General features: G+C 42.0%; 1 protein-coding gene across 1 annotated transcript in view; it reads right to left on the bottom strand.

Annotated features, from left to right (window-relative positions):
* The window catches only part of LOC114644918 (pre-mRNA splicing regulator USH1G), a 32,661-nt gene extending 15,189 nt beyond the window's left edge, over positions 1-17,472 (bottom strand). Inside the window, exon 1 of the mRNA XM_051918967.1 lies at positions 17,043-17,472. Coding sequence (XP_051774927.1) covers positions 17,043-17,206 — 164 coding nt within the window. The 5' untranslated portion in view covers positions 17,207-17,472. The remainder of the gene's footprint in view (positions 1-17,042) is intronic.
* Positions 17,473-17,987: the final 515 nt, after the last annotated feature.

Here is a 17,987-nt window from a genome sequence, read left to right as displayed (position 1 = left end):
AGTGCCTTCTATTGTGAAAATAAGAAGCAGATGAAAATGCATAACATGATGAAAGGAAAAGCGCTTAATGCTTATTAGGCAGAGTAAAAACAAAAGGTAAAAATGTGTTACAATTGAAAGAAAGAAAGAAAGAAAGAAAGAAAGAAAGAAAGAAAGAAAGAAAGAAAGAAAGAAAGAAAGGTGAATATGTATTAGACATCTTTTAATATAGCGCCTTTCATCTGTAAATTTGAACAGGTTAAAATGTATTCTTTGTGGAAAGAAAAAATAAATGTGTTAGACGTGGAAAAATAAAAATAATTTTTAATATAGTGCCTTTCATCGTGAAAGTAAAAAAAAAAGAAATGGGTGAAATGTATTGCATGTGGAAAGAAAAATGAAAATGTATTAAAAGTGAAAAGATAGGGAGAATTTTTAATATAGTAAAAGCTTAAAATGTATTAGACATAGAAAAACAAAGAATTTTCCTTTAAATATTGAGCTTCTCATCATGAAAGTAAAAACCAGGCTCAAATGTTTTAGGAAACGAAAGAAAGAAAGAAAGAAAGAAAGAAAGAAAGAAAGAAAGAAAGAAAGAAAGAAAGAAAGAAAGAAAGAAAGAAAGAAAGAAAGAAAGAAAGAAAGAAAAAGAAAGAAAGAAAGAAAATGTATTAGCAGAGGAAATACAGATTGTTTTAATAGACGTCTTTCATCATGAGAGCAAATAAAGTTGAAAATGAAATATACATATAAGGAAAGAAAGATGACAATGTCATAGATGTGGAAAAACAGAAAGAATTTTTTACTATAGAGCCTTGTATTGTGAAAGCAAAAAAAAAGTGAAATTGTATTATACGTGGAACAGAAGAAAGAAAAGAAGTTAAATATGGAAAAGCAAAGACATTTTAACAGAGTGTCTTTCAATGCGAAAGTTAAAAAAACTGGTACAAATGAATGACATTTAGAAATAAAAGAAAGATGAAAATGTATTAGAATTTGGATAAAAGAAGAGAATAGAAGACCCTCAATAAAAAATCATAGCACCGCCAGTTTGTGAATTGCTTTATGTCACGGATTATTCCAGAGTGTAAGGCACTATATGAAATAAACATTAACAGGACTTTTGCTTAAGAAGAAGAACCCCCCGAGCTGATCGAAGCCCCCCGAGTTGCTGCAGGTGAAGCCTGCTCTATTATACAAGCTCATGAGCAGAAGCCAAGCAGACAGGCAGTGCCCGAGAGTCTGAGTGATGGTAACTGTGAAAAGCACTACATAACGTTATAAATGAGTGCTAGACTATTCACAACAATAAACCCAGACTGATCATATTTTTCGTCTTTTAGTGCTGTCTTACCAAGTCATACAGACGGCCAGAATAAGGAAAATGTAGCAGATTTGTGAATACAGAAAGACATTCTTTCATTTGCCAATACTGAGTAACAAAAGAAAGGAGTTTACGCCAGCGTGACTGAGCACAGATCAGGAAGCAATCCTGGTCAGAGTGCCTGTGCTACAAGCAAATGGCATAAATTTTACATTACACTTTTCCTTGGTCACAAGGTGCTTGGCACATACCCAGCTGTGTCCATTTTTTTCTTTTTAGCACTGGCAGCTTCAGTGATTTATTGAGTGTTACACTAGAAATCAGCAGCTTGAACCATCAGCTGGGCGGTTTAAAGTCCAATGTTATAGCCACAAGGCCACATAGCCTGCTATAACTGAGTTAATTTATGGATCGCTAATGAAAAGGCCGAAGTGAAGGCCAGTTCACAAGGCCGTTACTTCGGTGCCTCGTGTTTTGCAGCCATTGACTCCATGTGTGACCCTGTCATTTGGGACGTTGTTCAAATATAAATTTCAGTGTCAGCTACAACGTCCACATGCCTGAGGGATATTGCAAGCTGAATGAAGGCTCGACCTGACAAAAATGGAACTTCTTGTTATCCCAGCTTGTCCGTCTATGTGGCACTTGTCCTGACATGCATGTCACAGGATCATCCTCTGTCCAAGGTATGTGATACCACCCCAGGCTGAGAGGGGGCGCTGCCGCTAACTGTCTCATGTTTTTCTTCCTCCACAGCACAAAGGAACCGCCCAGTGAGGGCAACTGACTCCACCCCCTCTGGTTCCCGCATGGGCTATAAGAACACAACCGCCAGAACGGAGGATAGATAGATAGATAGATAGATAGATAGATAGATAGATAGATAGATAGATAGATAGATAGATAGATAGATAGATAGATAGATAGATAGATAGATAGATAGATAGATAGATAGATAGATAGATAGATAGATAGATAGATAGATACTTTATTAATCCTAAGGGGCGGCGTCACATCTATCCAGAGCGACCTTAACTGAGGAGCGGCATGACTTTCAGACGGCAGACAAAGAAAGCCTAACTAAAGCCAGTCACATTATTCTGGTGGCAATAGCTTTGTTTCCTTTTGGACTTATAAGGAAATGGGGATGGCTGGGTTGGCGGCCCAAAATGTATTTTCGTTTAAAGTCTGTTATTCACTCACACGACCACACACTCCGCCCCTGTAAAATTCAACTCACTAATTGCTAACACCGGCCATGTCTTTGTGCAATCTTAGGGTGGTGCTTGATGACCAGCTGTCCTTCGGGGACCACGTGGCCACACTCCAGCCAGTCTTGCAAATTCTTGCAAAATGGGGATTCCCGGGATCTGTGAATCCTTAGAGAAGCTCAGTGAGCCGTAACGCTTTGGATCAGCTGGAAAAATTACGGTGATCAACGAAATGGCAGAATCTGACGCAACTCGGAGCGCACTGAGCTGAGCTCCCTTTTGAGCTAGAAAGCAGCGGCCTAACCTGAGAGTTACTGAGCGTCTCCAATGTCTGATAAAAGCTGTGTCGCCGTTCATCTAACTGTGCGCATTAGCTAAACGCAACATATTCATATTAATATAATTTTTTTTTTTTAACAATATGAGTGAACAAGTCACGTTAACTTTTTGTCGTATTACATGCAGATGTTTCGTACAAGGGACGTTCAAAAAGTCTGCACACTTTTCTTAACTGTTTATCAAGAATTCCAAAAACATATGACATCACTTTTCTACATACCGTATATTGTCGCGGAGAATTTTACCGTTGTCACAATGTGGACACTTGGTGGCGCTGTTGCTCACCTTTACGCCAACAGACAGTACAGTACACAAGACAAGGGATAAAATCACTAAGAAGTCATTTTAATTTCATCTTCTTTCAATGCTGAGCACCAAAGCACCACAACCACCACAATAACCAATAATCCCAATACAATTCTCTCCTCCCAGCAGCTACAGGTTCTTATAATCTAGGAAGTGTCACTCGCTTGCATTTTGTTTTGGAGCTCTTCACTTGTGATGCTCAATTTCGCCCACTTGTCCCATCACATTGTCCCCAAACAGTCCCCCAGAGTGATGTGTACTCGATTATGTTCACCTCTTTTGGATAAAAGAGCCTGCTCGGCAAATGAATGTAAATGTTCGACAGGATTAGGTGGTATAGTCAAGTGCGGGGGTCCGCAAAGTCAGCCCTGGAGGACTGTAGTGGTTGAAGGCTCGGTGCGTCATTAGAAAACAATGCTTGCCAACCACAGATCTTATTCCATTTTACGGCTTGTTAAGTCGTCCCGTTCTGCCGTGTTCGCTCATTCCTACATCAACTGATTTTTATTTTGTCCTTTCCATGGAGCTCATCCTAATGATTTGTAGTTTAAGGCAGATGAGTAAGTCCCAATCCTTCACTTCAGTCTCAATTCCCAATGTTTTATTAAGCCAGACAGTTCTCGATGAGGTGTAAATGGACACGAGTGAGATGGGGGACTGCCAGCTCCCTTCGTCACTTGCATCTTATTGCTAGTTAGGTGCCATTAGAAACGGGGAATGCAGCTGTAAGCAATAAAGGGGAAGACCACTAAAGCAAAGCAAAGAAATGGTGCTTGAGCCGTAAAGTGCGTCATCGGCAATAACTGACCTCTCGTTAAGATATCGGGTTTGGACCAAAAAACCTGCAGCCATTCCAACCCTCCAAGACTGACTCTGCAGACATCGTGGGTCGGTCGGATTAGACATTAAGGTCCACAGTTTGATCTCCACCGCTGTCTCACTCTGTAATGTGGGCGGAGCTCCTTAACGCTTCCAGAGAAATGGTGTTTCGAGGTTTGAAGGTGGGCACTTCACTTATTATGGCTGACGCCTTACAACGTTTGTGCTACAAAGAACGTGAAATGACTTGCTCACGGGCATGTGGTGTCAGTAGTGGGATTTCATCCCCTAACCTTCGAGTTTGAAGGCCAAAGCCTTAACCACTCTGCCACGGACTTTAGAAAGGCACTCGTAGTGTGGACCAGAGCTGTACCACCTTCAGGTCCCTAAAACGGACTCCCTCTAAGACCCTGACTGGTCAACTTGCCCTGCCAAAGATGTTTCAACCGTATGCCTAATGGAAAAGATTTCCATTGGGACGAAGCGTGCAGTTCATCAACAAAATGAGACGAGTGGAAACACTGTGGAAAGGCTGCTTTTTAAAGCTTCACGCCTGACCCCGAGTGTGCTCTCTCTCTACCCGCCATCTCCCGGGGTCCTGCACCGCTCAGAGATGATCTGTCACGGCACATGAGGCAGTCTCCGTCTGTGCCACGAGACGGATAACGGACTTTGAGGAGGCAGCAAAAAACGATTCAAGGAGGCCTGGACAAGCTTCAGTACTGGATGACCGCAGACATGGTCACTGACCAATAGGAAGAGACCACTGAAAACGGTTTAGGGGTTTGTGTTGGAACAATGTTCTCATCATCTGAGCACCATCTAACGTTAGCTTTTCTGTGTATTCCAACTAGTGCTGGGCGGTATGACCAAAACTCAATATCACGGTATTTTTCAAAATTATACCGGTTTCACGGTATTGGACGGTATTTTTTTCCCATGCATGAGTGGATGTTAACCACATTTTTCACTGCAATTGCTGGCTAAGAATAACCTATTCCACTGTCATGAGAATTGTACATTGTACAAAAAAAATTTTAATGTGCACACACGTATTAATAAATTAAATTGGATGATAAATTGGACTGGACTGCCAATACTGATGCTCTGTGTAAGAAAGGACAGAGCCAACTATACTTCCTTAGAAGGCTGGTGTCCTTCAACATCTGCAATAAGATGCTGCAGATGTTCCATCAGACGGTTGTGGCGAGCGCCCTCTTCTACGCGGTGATGTGCTGGGGAGGCAGCATAAAGAAGAGGGACGCCTCACGCCTGGACAAACTGGTGAGGAAGGCAGGCTCTATTGTTGGCATGGAGCTGGACAGTTTGACATCTGTGGAAGAGCGATGGGCGCTGAGCAGACTCCTATCAATCATGGAGAATCCACCGCATCCACTGAACAGGATCATCTCCAGACAGAGGAGGAGCTTCAGCGACAGACTGCTGTCACTGTCCTGCTCCACTGGCAGACTGAGGAGATCGTTCCTCCAACACACTATGCGACTCTTCATTTCAACCAGGGGGGGTAAACGTTAACATCATACAAAGTTATTGTCTGTCTGTATACCTGCATTGTTATCAATCATTAATTTAATATTTTCTTTATCAGTATGCTGCTGCTGGAGTATGTGAATTTCCCCTTGGGATTAATAAAGTATCTATCTATCTATCTATCTATCTATCTATCTATCTATCTATCTATCTATCTATCTATCTATCTATCTATCTATCTATCTATCTATCTGTAATCCTGCCAACTACACTAAATTATCTATCTATTATATAGTGCCTTTCATATCTATCTATCTAATACAGGTTTGCATGGCCCCATAAAGTGATAGTTTTCAAGGGGGTGGCACCAATGAACAGAAGGAATCACATTGCATGACAGTTGCAGTCAAAATATAGAACCTTTTAATTGAACAAATTTTGCAAACAACTTAAATTAAAATTTTGACAACAAATTTTCAACCATCCAAAGAGGCATTTAGACTTACCGTATATACTCAAGTATAAGCCGACCCGAATATAAGACGAGGTACCTAATTTTACCTACAAAAACTGGAAAATCTCTCTCGTTCGCTCTCTCGCGTGCGCCTGTGTGTGTGTGTGTCTTGCGCGCGTGTGTGTGTGTATCACTCTTTCTGTCTCTCTCTCTCTCTCTCTCTCTCTCACTCGCTTGCTCGCTGCACAGGGAATGCACAGGGAGAGACTGAACAAGTGCGGAAATCATCGGCGTGCACAAACCAAAAGGGAAACTGGCTTGTTCGTATACCGAGTGTGTGGTTGTGAACAGATGCAAAAGTTTGGCGAACTTTTTGGTCGTAACCCAATTTGTACGTGTTCAGAGACGTTCGTGAACTGAGGTTTCACTGTACTGTACACTCCAGTTTTCTGTCGGGTTGGCGTGGGCAGCGGGATCTGACTCGAATATAAGCTGAAGGTGTCGTGTTTCAGCACATTTTGGGTGCTGAAAAACTCGACTTATATTCGGGTATATATGGTAAGTAAAATATCCGGAGGTGCTTGTTAAAAGTTGTACTGCACTGACCATGTCTTAGAAAAGGAATATCCATCCATCCATCCATTTTCCAACCCGCTGAATCCGAACACAGGGTCACGGGGGTCTGCTGGAGCCAATCCCAGCCAACACAGGGCACAAGGCAGGAACCAATTCCGGGCAGGGTGCCAACCCACCGCAGGACACACACAAACACACCCACACACCAAGCACACACTAGGGCCAATTTAGAATCGCCAATCCACCTAACCTGCATGTCTTTGGACTGTGGGAGGAAACCGGAGCGCCCGGAGGAAACCCACGCAGACACGGGGAGAACATGCAAACTCCACGCAGGGAGGACCCAGGAAGCGAACCCGGGTCTCCTAACTGCGAGGCGCTACCACTGCGCCACCATGCCGCCCAGAAAAGGAATAAAGAGTAAATATTTTTTGTAAACCAACTACACTTTCTGTTAATGTTAGCAATCTCTGTTCACTGACACATTAAAGTGACTTTTTAAACAACTTAACCATTATTAAACTGCATAATATTTAAACTAATAAATAATAACAATAAAATAAATAACAGTGCAACTTCCAGTAATACTACTATTACTTCAAGACTTCAATCCCAGGTTAATTACATAGTATTCACCAATTAAAAATAAAATAAAACAAGTGCAACTTGGTGATGACATCTTTACCAACTGAACCATCATTAAGGCAAATTGCATTACTATGGACCTTGCTTCAAGCTAAGCCATATACATAAATAATAAAACTGCAACTTGCATTTATACAGTAATCCCTCCTCCATTCCAGGGGTTGCGTTCCAGACCCCCCATGAAAGGTGAAAATCCGCGAAGTAGAAACCATATGTTTATATGGTTATTTTTATATTGTCATGCTTGGGTCACAGATTTGCGCAGAAACACAGGAGGTTGTAGAGAGACAGGAACGTTATTCAAACACTGCAAACAAACATTTGTCTCTTTTTCAAAAGTTTAAACTGTGCTCCATGACAAGACAGAGATGACAGTTCTGTCTCACAATTAAAAGAATGCAAACATATCTTCCTCTTCAAAGGAGTGCACATCAGGAGAGAGAGAGAGAGAACAAAGCAAGCAGTCAAAAATCAATAGGGCTCTTTGGTTTTTAAGTTTGCGATGTGCCGCCGGACAAAGTAGCTGCAAGGAAGGGAGCAAGCATTTTTCAGCATTTTTTAGAGGAGCGTCCGTATCCTGTAGGCCAGTATGCGAACAGCCCCTCTGCTCACACCCCCTCCGTCAGAGCGAGAGAAAGAGAGAGAAAGGAAAGCAAACAATCAAAAATCAATACGTGCTGTTTGATCTTTTAAGTAGGCGAAGCACCATGCAGGAAGCATATCACTTGCAAAGCAGTCACATGTAAGCCCAGCAAAGAAGGGAGCAGTGTGAAGGTAATCTTTCAGCGTTTTTTGAGGAGCGAACAGCCCCCATGCTCACAATATATTTGAGGAGTTTTATTTAATACGTAATACGTGCTCTGGTTGGGTAGCTTCTCAGCCATCTGCCAATAGCGTCCCTTGTATGAAATCAACTGGGCAAACCAACTGAGGAAGCATGTACCAGAAATTAAAAGACCCATTGTCCGCAGAAATCCGCAAACCAACAAAAAATCCGCGATAGAGTGAAGCCGAGAAAGTCGAAGCGCGATATAGCGAGGGATTACTGTAATGCTATTTGTGGTATAGTCCTACAGAAGCACATTAGGGCCACAGTGAAGAAAAAAAATCTATATGTCGAGAATAAAGTCGACATGTTGACTTCATTCTCGACATTTCCACTTTAATCTCGATGCTTATGTCAAGATTAAAGTTGACGTTTCCACTTTATTCTCGTAGTTTATTTTGTAATTAAAGTAGAATGTCGTAAACTAAACTTCATCCTAAAATCAGTGTTTAATTTACTAGATTTTCTCAAATGTAGCACATTAAATGCTTTGTGTTAAGTGTTCCCCGACCCAGTCGTTAATCGCTACGCGCTTCTTAAACTGACTTCCGCTATACTGAGAGCAGGCGCAGACAGCGATCGGCACACAGAATACATTCACTTCATGATATTCCTGCTCTCTGAACATTTAGAATGCTAAGATAAATACTTGATATCATTTTCAGGATGAAATGCATTAAAGCAGGTATTAAACATGCACGGCAGTGTGGTGGTAGTGCTGCTCCCTCGCAGTAAGGGGTCCACAGGTCTACGTTCAGTGTAGAGAACTTTATGGCAGGTGTGACGAGACTCCAAAAAACTGGATGTATAAATGGATATCGCACAGGTTTAACTTAAATATTGTGTTCATTATCTGGTGGTCGGAGACACGAACACAGAATTCAATGGATGTTCTTCTGAGCGGGCTTTCTTTATTGCATTGTCTGATGTATCAAACCCCCAGTTCCTATCCTTCCTTTTTCTTTCTCCAGATAATCAATCACCACATGATAAACGTCTTTGTGAAATTAAAACTAGTTATAAACTTAGACCACGGAGTGTTCAGAACGTAAAAAAAAATCTTCTTTATACATGTTGAATTATGCCATCCATTCAGGGTTGCGCCAACCCCAGCAAGCATTGTGTGCGAGGCAGGAGCAAATCCTGAATGGGGCGCGCCAGCATATCGCAGGGGGAATACGAGCAAAACATACACTAGCAGGGTCAATATAGCATAACAAAACCCCACATCCTACATGACTTTGAAAGGAAACTGAAGCGCCGAGTAAACCCACCAGAAAAACATGCAAATTCAAAGCAGGGAACACGCGGGACCCCCTTGCTGCGAGGCAGCAGTGCAACCTCCATGCCACCGTGCCCCCACATGATTAATACCTGCTTTAGTGCATGTCACCATGAAAATTATATCAAGTATTTATCTTAGCATTGTAAATGTTCAGGGAGCAGGAATATCATGAAGTGAATGGACTCTGTGCGCCGATTGCTGCCTGCGCCTCCTCTCAGTGTAGAGGAAGTCAGTTTAAGAAGCACATAGTGATTAACATGGCTCTGGGAACACTTAACACAAAGCATTTAATGTGCTACATAACTTATGACGGGGTTTGAGAAAATCTAGTAAATTAAATATTCATTTTAAGATGAAGTTTAGTTTACAATGTTCTACTTTAATGACAAATTACGAGAATAAAGTCAACATGTCATCACACAATTACACAGTACCCAGGTACATTACACAGTATTGAAAAAATAAAACAACTACAAGTTGGCTTGCAGTATTACCTAGTAGTATAGAAACAGTACTCACACATTTGAACATAATGGTCCACATCCAACCTTTTAAAACCAAAATGTCTCCAGACAACAGACAAAAGTTCTTCTGTGTCATCATGTCCAACTTTATCGTCTGCTACAGCTTAAGTTTTGGAATGTTCTCTGTTCATTTTCACCGCGCAATACCTCCACTACCGCATGTGCTCCGTTGCATGCCTGTTTAGAGGTATAGCAGTAAAAAAGAGCCCCCGCGGAACACCTGCACTAACGCATGTTCTCCATTGCATGTGTGTTTAGCGGTGTAGCAGTGAAAAAGGCACCCCCTTAAACAGTTTCCCACTGCACCACGTTCCAAACGTTGTTTAGGCAATTTAAACCGGTGTTGCGGTATCAGAAAAATCCATATCATAACAAAAATAAAAAACAGTTTTCGGTATGAACCGGTATACCACCCAGCACTAGTTCCAACAAATCTATGTCTTTATGTGTATTAAATCTGTATACTTGGATTTTATCTCAAAACTAGTCACAGCAGTCTGACTCCATGAAGAGCGCTACACAACAATAATTGGAATGGAACTGAACAAGCCGGAGAATTAAATAATGTGTTTCCTTAATGGCAACAAATGCCTTCTAATTAGGAAAACGAGTGAAGTGAAAATGGTGGCAGCTCCAGGGAGTAACTCTCAGACCCTCAGCTGAGTATCTTCTAGCTTGTACCTCATTTCTCAATAGCATTTAGTCAGCAGTTCATGAAAAACAAATCATTGGCAACAGTTCTGGACCTTTAAAAAATCAAGTCTATGGAAGTAAAGCTCAAAGAAGTACATTAGAACAAACGAAACGAGAACAGGCCATTCAGCCAAGCAAAGCTCTCAAGTCCTAGCCACTTAATTCTTCTAAAATAACGTCAAGTCGAGTAGTGGTTACTAATGGAAAATCTGACACACACTCCACTACAAGTTCAAGCGCAAAGCACACCAGATGCTCGGCACTGCATGTGGCCCTTTTTGGCAAAAAAAAAAAAAATAATAATAATAATAATTCATTACATTTATATGGTAATGTTGGGGCATGGGCAAGCATTACATGCCATGTTAATAATGGTAACATCATTTCAAGAGAGGCCCACACAATCAACAAGGATGCCTATTGGACCCACTGGAGGTAATAGTGGAGGAGAGAAAGAAGACAAAACTGAGGGCCATTATGAGCAAAGCTGCACATCCTCTCTGTGACACACAAACACTGAGGACTTCCAGATAACAAATCATTCAGCAGATGTATGTCAAGAAATGTGACTGGGGGTCCTTCATACCAACAACGATACGTCTGCATAACACCTCACTGGAATTGGGACTGCAAAGCTAGAAGTTTAACTTATCTATTTTTTTTTCTTCTTTTTTAGTCATTCTGGTGTTTGTTCAGACCATAGTGTATGTGTGTGTGTGTATAACTACGTATTCATTTATTCAAAGAGCTTCTGTTAAAAGCCAAATTTCCTCCTGTGAACAAATAAAGATCTATCTATCTAATCCTGCCAACTACACTAATCTATCTATCTATCTCATCCTGCCAACTACACTAATCTATCTATCTATATCTGTCTATCTATCTAATCCTGCCAACTACACTAATCTATCTATCTATCTATCTCATCCTGCCAACTACACTAATCTATCTATCTAATCCTGCCAACTACACTAATCTATCTAATCCTGCCAACTACACTAATCTATCTATCTATCTCATCCTGCCAACTACACTAATCTATCTATCTATCTATCTATCTATCTATCTATCTGTCTATCTATCTAATCCTGCCAACTACACTAATCTATCTATCTATCTATCTATCTATCTAATCCTGCCAACTACACTAATCTATCCGTCTATCTATCTAATCCTGCCAACTACACTAATCTATCTATCTATCTATCTATCTATCTAATCCTGCCAACTACACTAATCTATCTATCTATCTATCTATCTATCTATCTATCTATCTATCTATCTAATCCTGCCAACTACACTAATCTATCTATCTAATCCTGCCAACTACACTAATCTATCTGTCTATCTATCTAATCCTGCCAACTACACTAATCTATCTATCTATCTATCTAATCCTGCCAACTACACTAATCTATCTATCTATCTCATCCTGCCAACTACACTAATCTATCTATCTAATCCTGCCAACTACACTAATCTATCTATCTATCTCATCCTGCCAACTACACTAATCTATCTATCTATCTGTCTATCTATCTAATCCTGCCAACTACACTAATCTATCTATCTATCTATCTCATCCTGCCAACTACAGTAATCTATCTATCTATCTATCTATCTACCGACCTTCATACCTGCTAAGGACTTTCTGCATAACTCACTTAATCCTGTTTAGGTACAGTATGTGAGAGGATGGAGCCCACCAAGTACAAGACAGACCCTAATCCAGGGTGAGGCACCAACACCCCATTAAACGTACACCACTGTGCTACTGCTATCATCCAACATCTCACTGCCTGCATCCCCACCCCCCCAAAGAGCGCAACACTGTCCACGGTTCTGAAATGACTTTGCATTAGATGTGAGTAATGCTCCCTGACAGCACAAAGAACAGGTAGTAACAAAGTGAATTCTTTTGTAGGGTTTGTTTGAACTGCAAGCCTAGAATTCCTTTTAAAATAAAATGAGGTCTGTATTCTTTGTAACAGCATTCCAAAACGAAAACATGTGAATTATTCTTTTACTTCTGAGATCACACAGAATGGTCCTTGCTCTGATCATGGCTATTATGAAGTATGACTTTATTTGCATTGCCTTTACCTGCTGCTTTTCTTTATTTTTCAGATACAGTACTCCTCACTTTAATTCCCAGAGTGGTTTAATGATTCTTCTTGAACCTGAGTTCAAATACAGATCTGCTCACTGTGTGCAGATTTTTTTGCCTGGCTACTCCAGTTTCCTTCCACATGTCAAAGATTATCAAGTTTGGTTAACTGGACAAGTTGCAACTGGACCCTGCAACCCAGAATTGGCACCTGCCCTATAGTAGTGCTGAGACTGTTGCCACCATCCCACAGCCTAGTAATGGATTATTTAATTCCACAGGGAAAAAAGTTTAAGTGGGATTCCTATGCTGAAAAGGAAAGAAGGTTAAAGACACAACATTTCAGCTATTTAGCATTGATTAGGGTGTAACTAAAATGGAAAGAGCAGGTCACATACATAGGAGGGACCGGAGGAAACAAAGCCAGAGCAAATGAAAAGGGAAAGTGAGACAATGCTTGCATTGAACAAGATGGAGGGAGAGATTAAAAAGTTAGTTGCTCATTAAGACCTGGAGAAATGTGTGATCCCAACCTGAGAATGAGCTTAGCTTCTTTAGGTTTCCACTGAAAAGTGTCTTTGAAGCCCTGCGAAAGAACACAAACAGATCCCCAGGAAGACAATATTCCATTGTTGCTCCAGTTTGTACAATTGGACGGTATTTCAGGCAAGCTTCTGCCACTGCCTTTAAAACTAAGATCATGAATTGATGGCCTGATGCTTTCTATATACTGTATGTAGACATTGTCTTTGGTGATGTTTGGGACACAATAACCACCAAATCTGATCCTGAGCATATGAATTACATTCTTCAGGTCTGAAACAGGTGAGGCATGAGGCTAAAATAATTGGATAGATAGATAGATAGAGTGGGTACGGAAAGTATTCAGACCCCCTTCAATTTTTCACTCTTTGTCATATTGCAGCCATTTGCTAAAATCATTTAAATTAATTTTTTCTCTCATTAATGTACACACAGCACCCCATATTGACAGACAAAAAAAATAATTTTTGAAATTGTTGCAGATTTATTAAAAAAGAAAAACTGAAATATCACACGATCCTAAGTATTCAGACCCTTTGCTCAGTATTTAGTAGAAGCACCCTTTTGAGCTAATACAGCCATGAGTCTTCTTTTGAAAGATGCAACAAGTTTTTCACACCTGGATTTGGGGATCCTCTGCCATTCCTCCTTGAAGATCCTCTCCAGTTCTGTCAGGTTGGATGGTAAACGTTGGTGGACAGCCATTTTTTGGTCTCTCCAGAGATGCTCAATTGGGTTTAAGTCAGGGCTCTGGCTGGGCCATTCAAGAACAGTCACAGAGTTGTTGTGAAGCCACTCCTTCGTTATTTTAGCTGTGTGCTTAGGGTCATTGTCTTGTTGGAAATTAAACCTTCGGCCCAGTCTGAGGTCCTTAGCACTCTGGAGAAGGTTTTTGTCCAGGATATCCCTGTACTTGGCCGCATTCATCTTTCCCTCGATTGCAACCAGTCGTCCTGTCCCTGCAGCTGAAAAACACCCCCACAGCATGATGCTGCCACCGCCATGCTTCACTGTGGGGACTGTATTGGACAAGTGATGAGCAGTGCCTGGTTGTCTCCACACATACCGCTTAGAATTAAGGCCAAAAAGTTCTATCTTGGTCTCATCAGACCAGAGAATCTTATTTCTTACCATCTCAGAGTCCTTCAGGTGTCTTTTAGCAAACTCCATGCGGGCTGTTATGTGTCTTGCACTGAGGTATGTGTGGAGACAACCAGGCACTGCTCATCACTTGTCCAATACAGTCCCCACAGTGAAGCATGGCGGTGGCAGCATCATGCTGTGGGGGTGTTTTTCAGCTGCAGGGACAGGACGACTGGTTGCAATCGAGGGAAAGATGAATGCGGCCAAGTACAGGGATATCCTGGACAAAAACCTTCTCCAGAGTGCTAAGGACCTCAGACTGGGCCGAAGGTTTACCTTCCAACAAGACAATGACCCTAAGCACACAGCTAAAATAACGAAGGAGTGGCTTCACAACAACTCTGTGACTGTTCTTGAATGGCCCAGCCAGAGCCCTGACTTAAACCCAATTGAGCATCTCTGGAGAGACCTAAAAATGGCTGTCCACCAACGTTTACCATCCAACCTGACAGAACTGGAGAGGATCTGCAAGGAGGAATGGCAGAGGATCCCCAAATCCAGGTGTGAAAAACTTGTTGCATCTTTCCCAAGAAGACTCCTGGCTGTATTAGCTCAAAAGGGTGCTTCTACTAAATACTGAGCAAAGGGTCTGAATACTTAGGACCATGTGATATTTCAGTTTTTCTTTTTTAATAAATCTGCAACAATTTCAAAAATTCTTTTTTTGTCTGTCAATATGGGGTGCTGTGTGTACATTAATGAGGGAAAAAATTAATTTAAATGATTTTAGCAAATGGCTGCAATATGACAAAGAGTGAAAAATTGAAGGGGGTCTGAATACTTTCCGTACCCACTGTAGATCCCTATGTCTCCCGTATACCCCCCAAGCTCCAGAGACCTACACGTTAGTGTAATCTGTGACCTTCATTTGGTATTATTAATGAGTGCGAGTCTTCATGTCCATGACTTGTCCAAAGTTGGCTCCTGCTTTCCACTGGTTGCACTCAGGATGGGCCCATGAATCCCCCAATCCTAAATTGTTCAAAGTGGTGTATAGGAAATGTGATGCACACACAAAACATCTCTGAACTGAATAACAAATGGATTGGAATGCGGAGAACTTCATTTACCTTCAAATTAACCCTTTGCAACCTGGGCTTAAAGCTGATGTTCTTTAAAAATAAGTCAAGGTGTGTTTATCCATAAAGGCCTTTTAGGGGAGAATTGTATTCCATAATAGTGTTTAGGCTGAGTGAGAGAGAGCAAAATTAAAATTTGATGTTAGAGGAGAGAAGTTAATTAACAAATGGAGCCCCAGCTGAAGACAGCGGCACATGATTAATGTGAGTGGGATGACAGGATCAGACAATGTGTGGCAAGGCTCAAACATGACCTCTGAAAATGATTAAGTGGCCAACATGATGCCAGGATGGGAAGGGAGGGTGTGGGCGGTTCACCTAAAAGGTCAATTCAATATCTTTAATTCTTCCTTTTGACAGTTATGGCTACACGTGCCGAGCTTCACTTCTAATCAGGGGAACACAAGATTGACTTGTCTGCAATAATGAAATGCTGCACAGATGAAGGTGTCTGCAAGGTGCAATGTCAAAATTAAATGAGACGTGTTCTGTCTTCATGGCTACAATGCTTCAGTAGAGACACTGTCTCAGACACGGGTGATGGCAGGTGGTCCACACTGTCTCCTCCCCATCTGACTCATATCCAACTTAGAGTCACAGATTGGTCTTGCGAGCCCATCGTTAAATCCATAACTGTGAAAAATGACATCTGTTGGAGTTAAATATCCTCTGGTATAAAATGATTTGTGCCTCCTCCTAATGCATGCAACACCCTCCTCAGTCACTTGTGACTGCCAGAAGCAGATTCGACGAGTCGGTTCTTGTCGCGTCACACAAGTCCAGATGACCATTAATCAAATTCAACAGCTTGATCACACAAAGACCCCTGAGCCCATGGCCAGGCACTGCTGCCTTTGGGGCCACCATGAATCACTGACACTTGTGTCCCTGCTGCTCGGCTCCTTTGGCCCCTTGACATTTTGTGCACCCCTATAAAACTTTTTTGCCTCAGGAGGCTTCATCTACCATTAATTAATCAATCAATCAATAATTAATTAATACTGTTTTTTTATTACTTAATAGGCTGACGCCAAGATGACTTACAACATTTGAGATAATTTTGCTTCCATTTCCTTTGTTTTTCCCATTGCAGCACCAGCAGGTGAAGTGAATTGCTCAGGGTCACAAAATGGTGTCAGTAGTGGGATTTGAACCCACATCCTCCAAAGCCTGCACATCACCACATTACCTGCATAATTTAGCATGTATAATTTTATGAAATTTTTGATTTTATAATTTTTGCATCATTATTTTTTTACACTCTATGGAAAGCACTTTGAGTTGATTTTTGTGTATGAAAGGTACTATATCCATCCATCCATTATCCAACCCGCTATATCCTAACTACAGGGTCACGGGTGTCTGCTGGAGCCAATCCCAGGCAACATTGGGGACAAGGCAGGAATACAAACCCCGGGCAGGGCGCCAGCCCACCCCAGGAAAGGTACTATATAGACTGATAATAATAATAATAATAACAAAATTATTATTAGTATTATTATACACCTCTGTAGATTGACCATTTTATTATTATGATGCCGTGCGTTTCCCGCTCTCACAAACCTTCTGGACTTCGATCCTCCATCACACCCGTACCCATCACAGCCCCCCACTCCGATATTAAAGCCCCGAATGTCTTGTTTAACGCTCTCGTGTCCCGAGTTTCATGTCACTGCTTCCCCAAACTCCAACACTCACCCTCTGCCGACGATTAGGCGCAGCGCCTCCAAGTTGCCGTGGTAGGCGGCCCACAGCGTCGGGGTCATGCCATCCTCGTCCGGCGCGTTCAGCTCTTTCCTGGTGGCCTCCTTCAGCAGGTCCAGGTAGCCGTCCCGAGCGGCTCGGTGGTACCTGTCGTTCATGCCGCCGGCGGATCCGCACCTCCCTCAAATCCAAACCGGAGTCCGTTTACGGCCGAGACGAAGCCCCGAAGCATCAGGGCAGCCGCTCCGTCTCAGCTTGTGCACCTAAAATCCGTTAGGATGGCGACACGGTGACACCGGAGACTCCTCTGAGAGACAAAACACGAGGAGCGCAGGCAAGCTGAACAGCGTCCACGGTCACCTCGGAGTCTGCAGGGTCCTAAAGGACACCGTTCACATTAAACGAAGAGCACTGCTGGCTCCTAAAGGCACGGACACCTTCTGACTGGAATCTTCGGTTGAATCCAATAGTCAAGCAACGGGGGGGGGGAGAAAATATCTGCAGCGGCCTAAAGTCCCTCGGAAGTCAGACGTCCCTCAGCCCTGATGTCCCAACTTCATCTCTGTAAAGAAGGAGCGGCTTCAGGGGGGGGTCATTTACCTGAGTTAAGCAAGCAAGCAAAAAACAAAAAAAAAAGTTATGGTAAGCCCCCCAAAACCACCACGGTGTTAAGCATAGCCAGTGCGTGCAGCGAGGCGACGATGCCAACGCCACAGGCAGCACTTTGGTAAGGATGGCTCTGTCATTTAAAAAAAAAAAAAGATATCGAAATAATAAAACAAAAAGTTAAAACGTGAACCCTAAAAATTACACTGACGTCCCAGGAGGCTCCGCACCGTAAAATTATACTGTTAATTATGATTTCTTTCATGTTGGGTATCAAACAGTTATTTTTAATATTAGTTTATAGCTTATGGCAATGGGACTATTTTATTGAAT

Source organism: Erpetoichthys calabaricus, chromosome 14, assembly GCF_900747795.2.
Source record: "Erpetoichthys calabaricus chromosome 14, fErpCal1.3, whole genome shotgun sequence".
Classification (NCBI taxonomy): domain Eukaryota; kingdom Metazoa; phylum Chordata; class Cladistia; order Polypteriformes; family Polypteridae; genus Erpetoichthys; species Erpetoichthys calabaricus.
The sequence above is the reverse complement of the archived record's forward strand: the minus strand, read 5'-3'. Positions and strand labels throughout refer to the sequence as shown.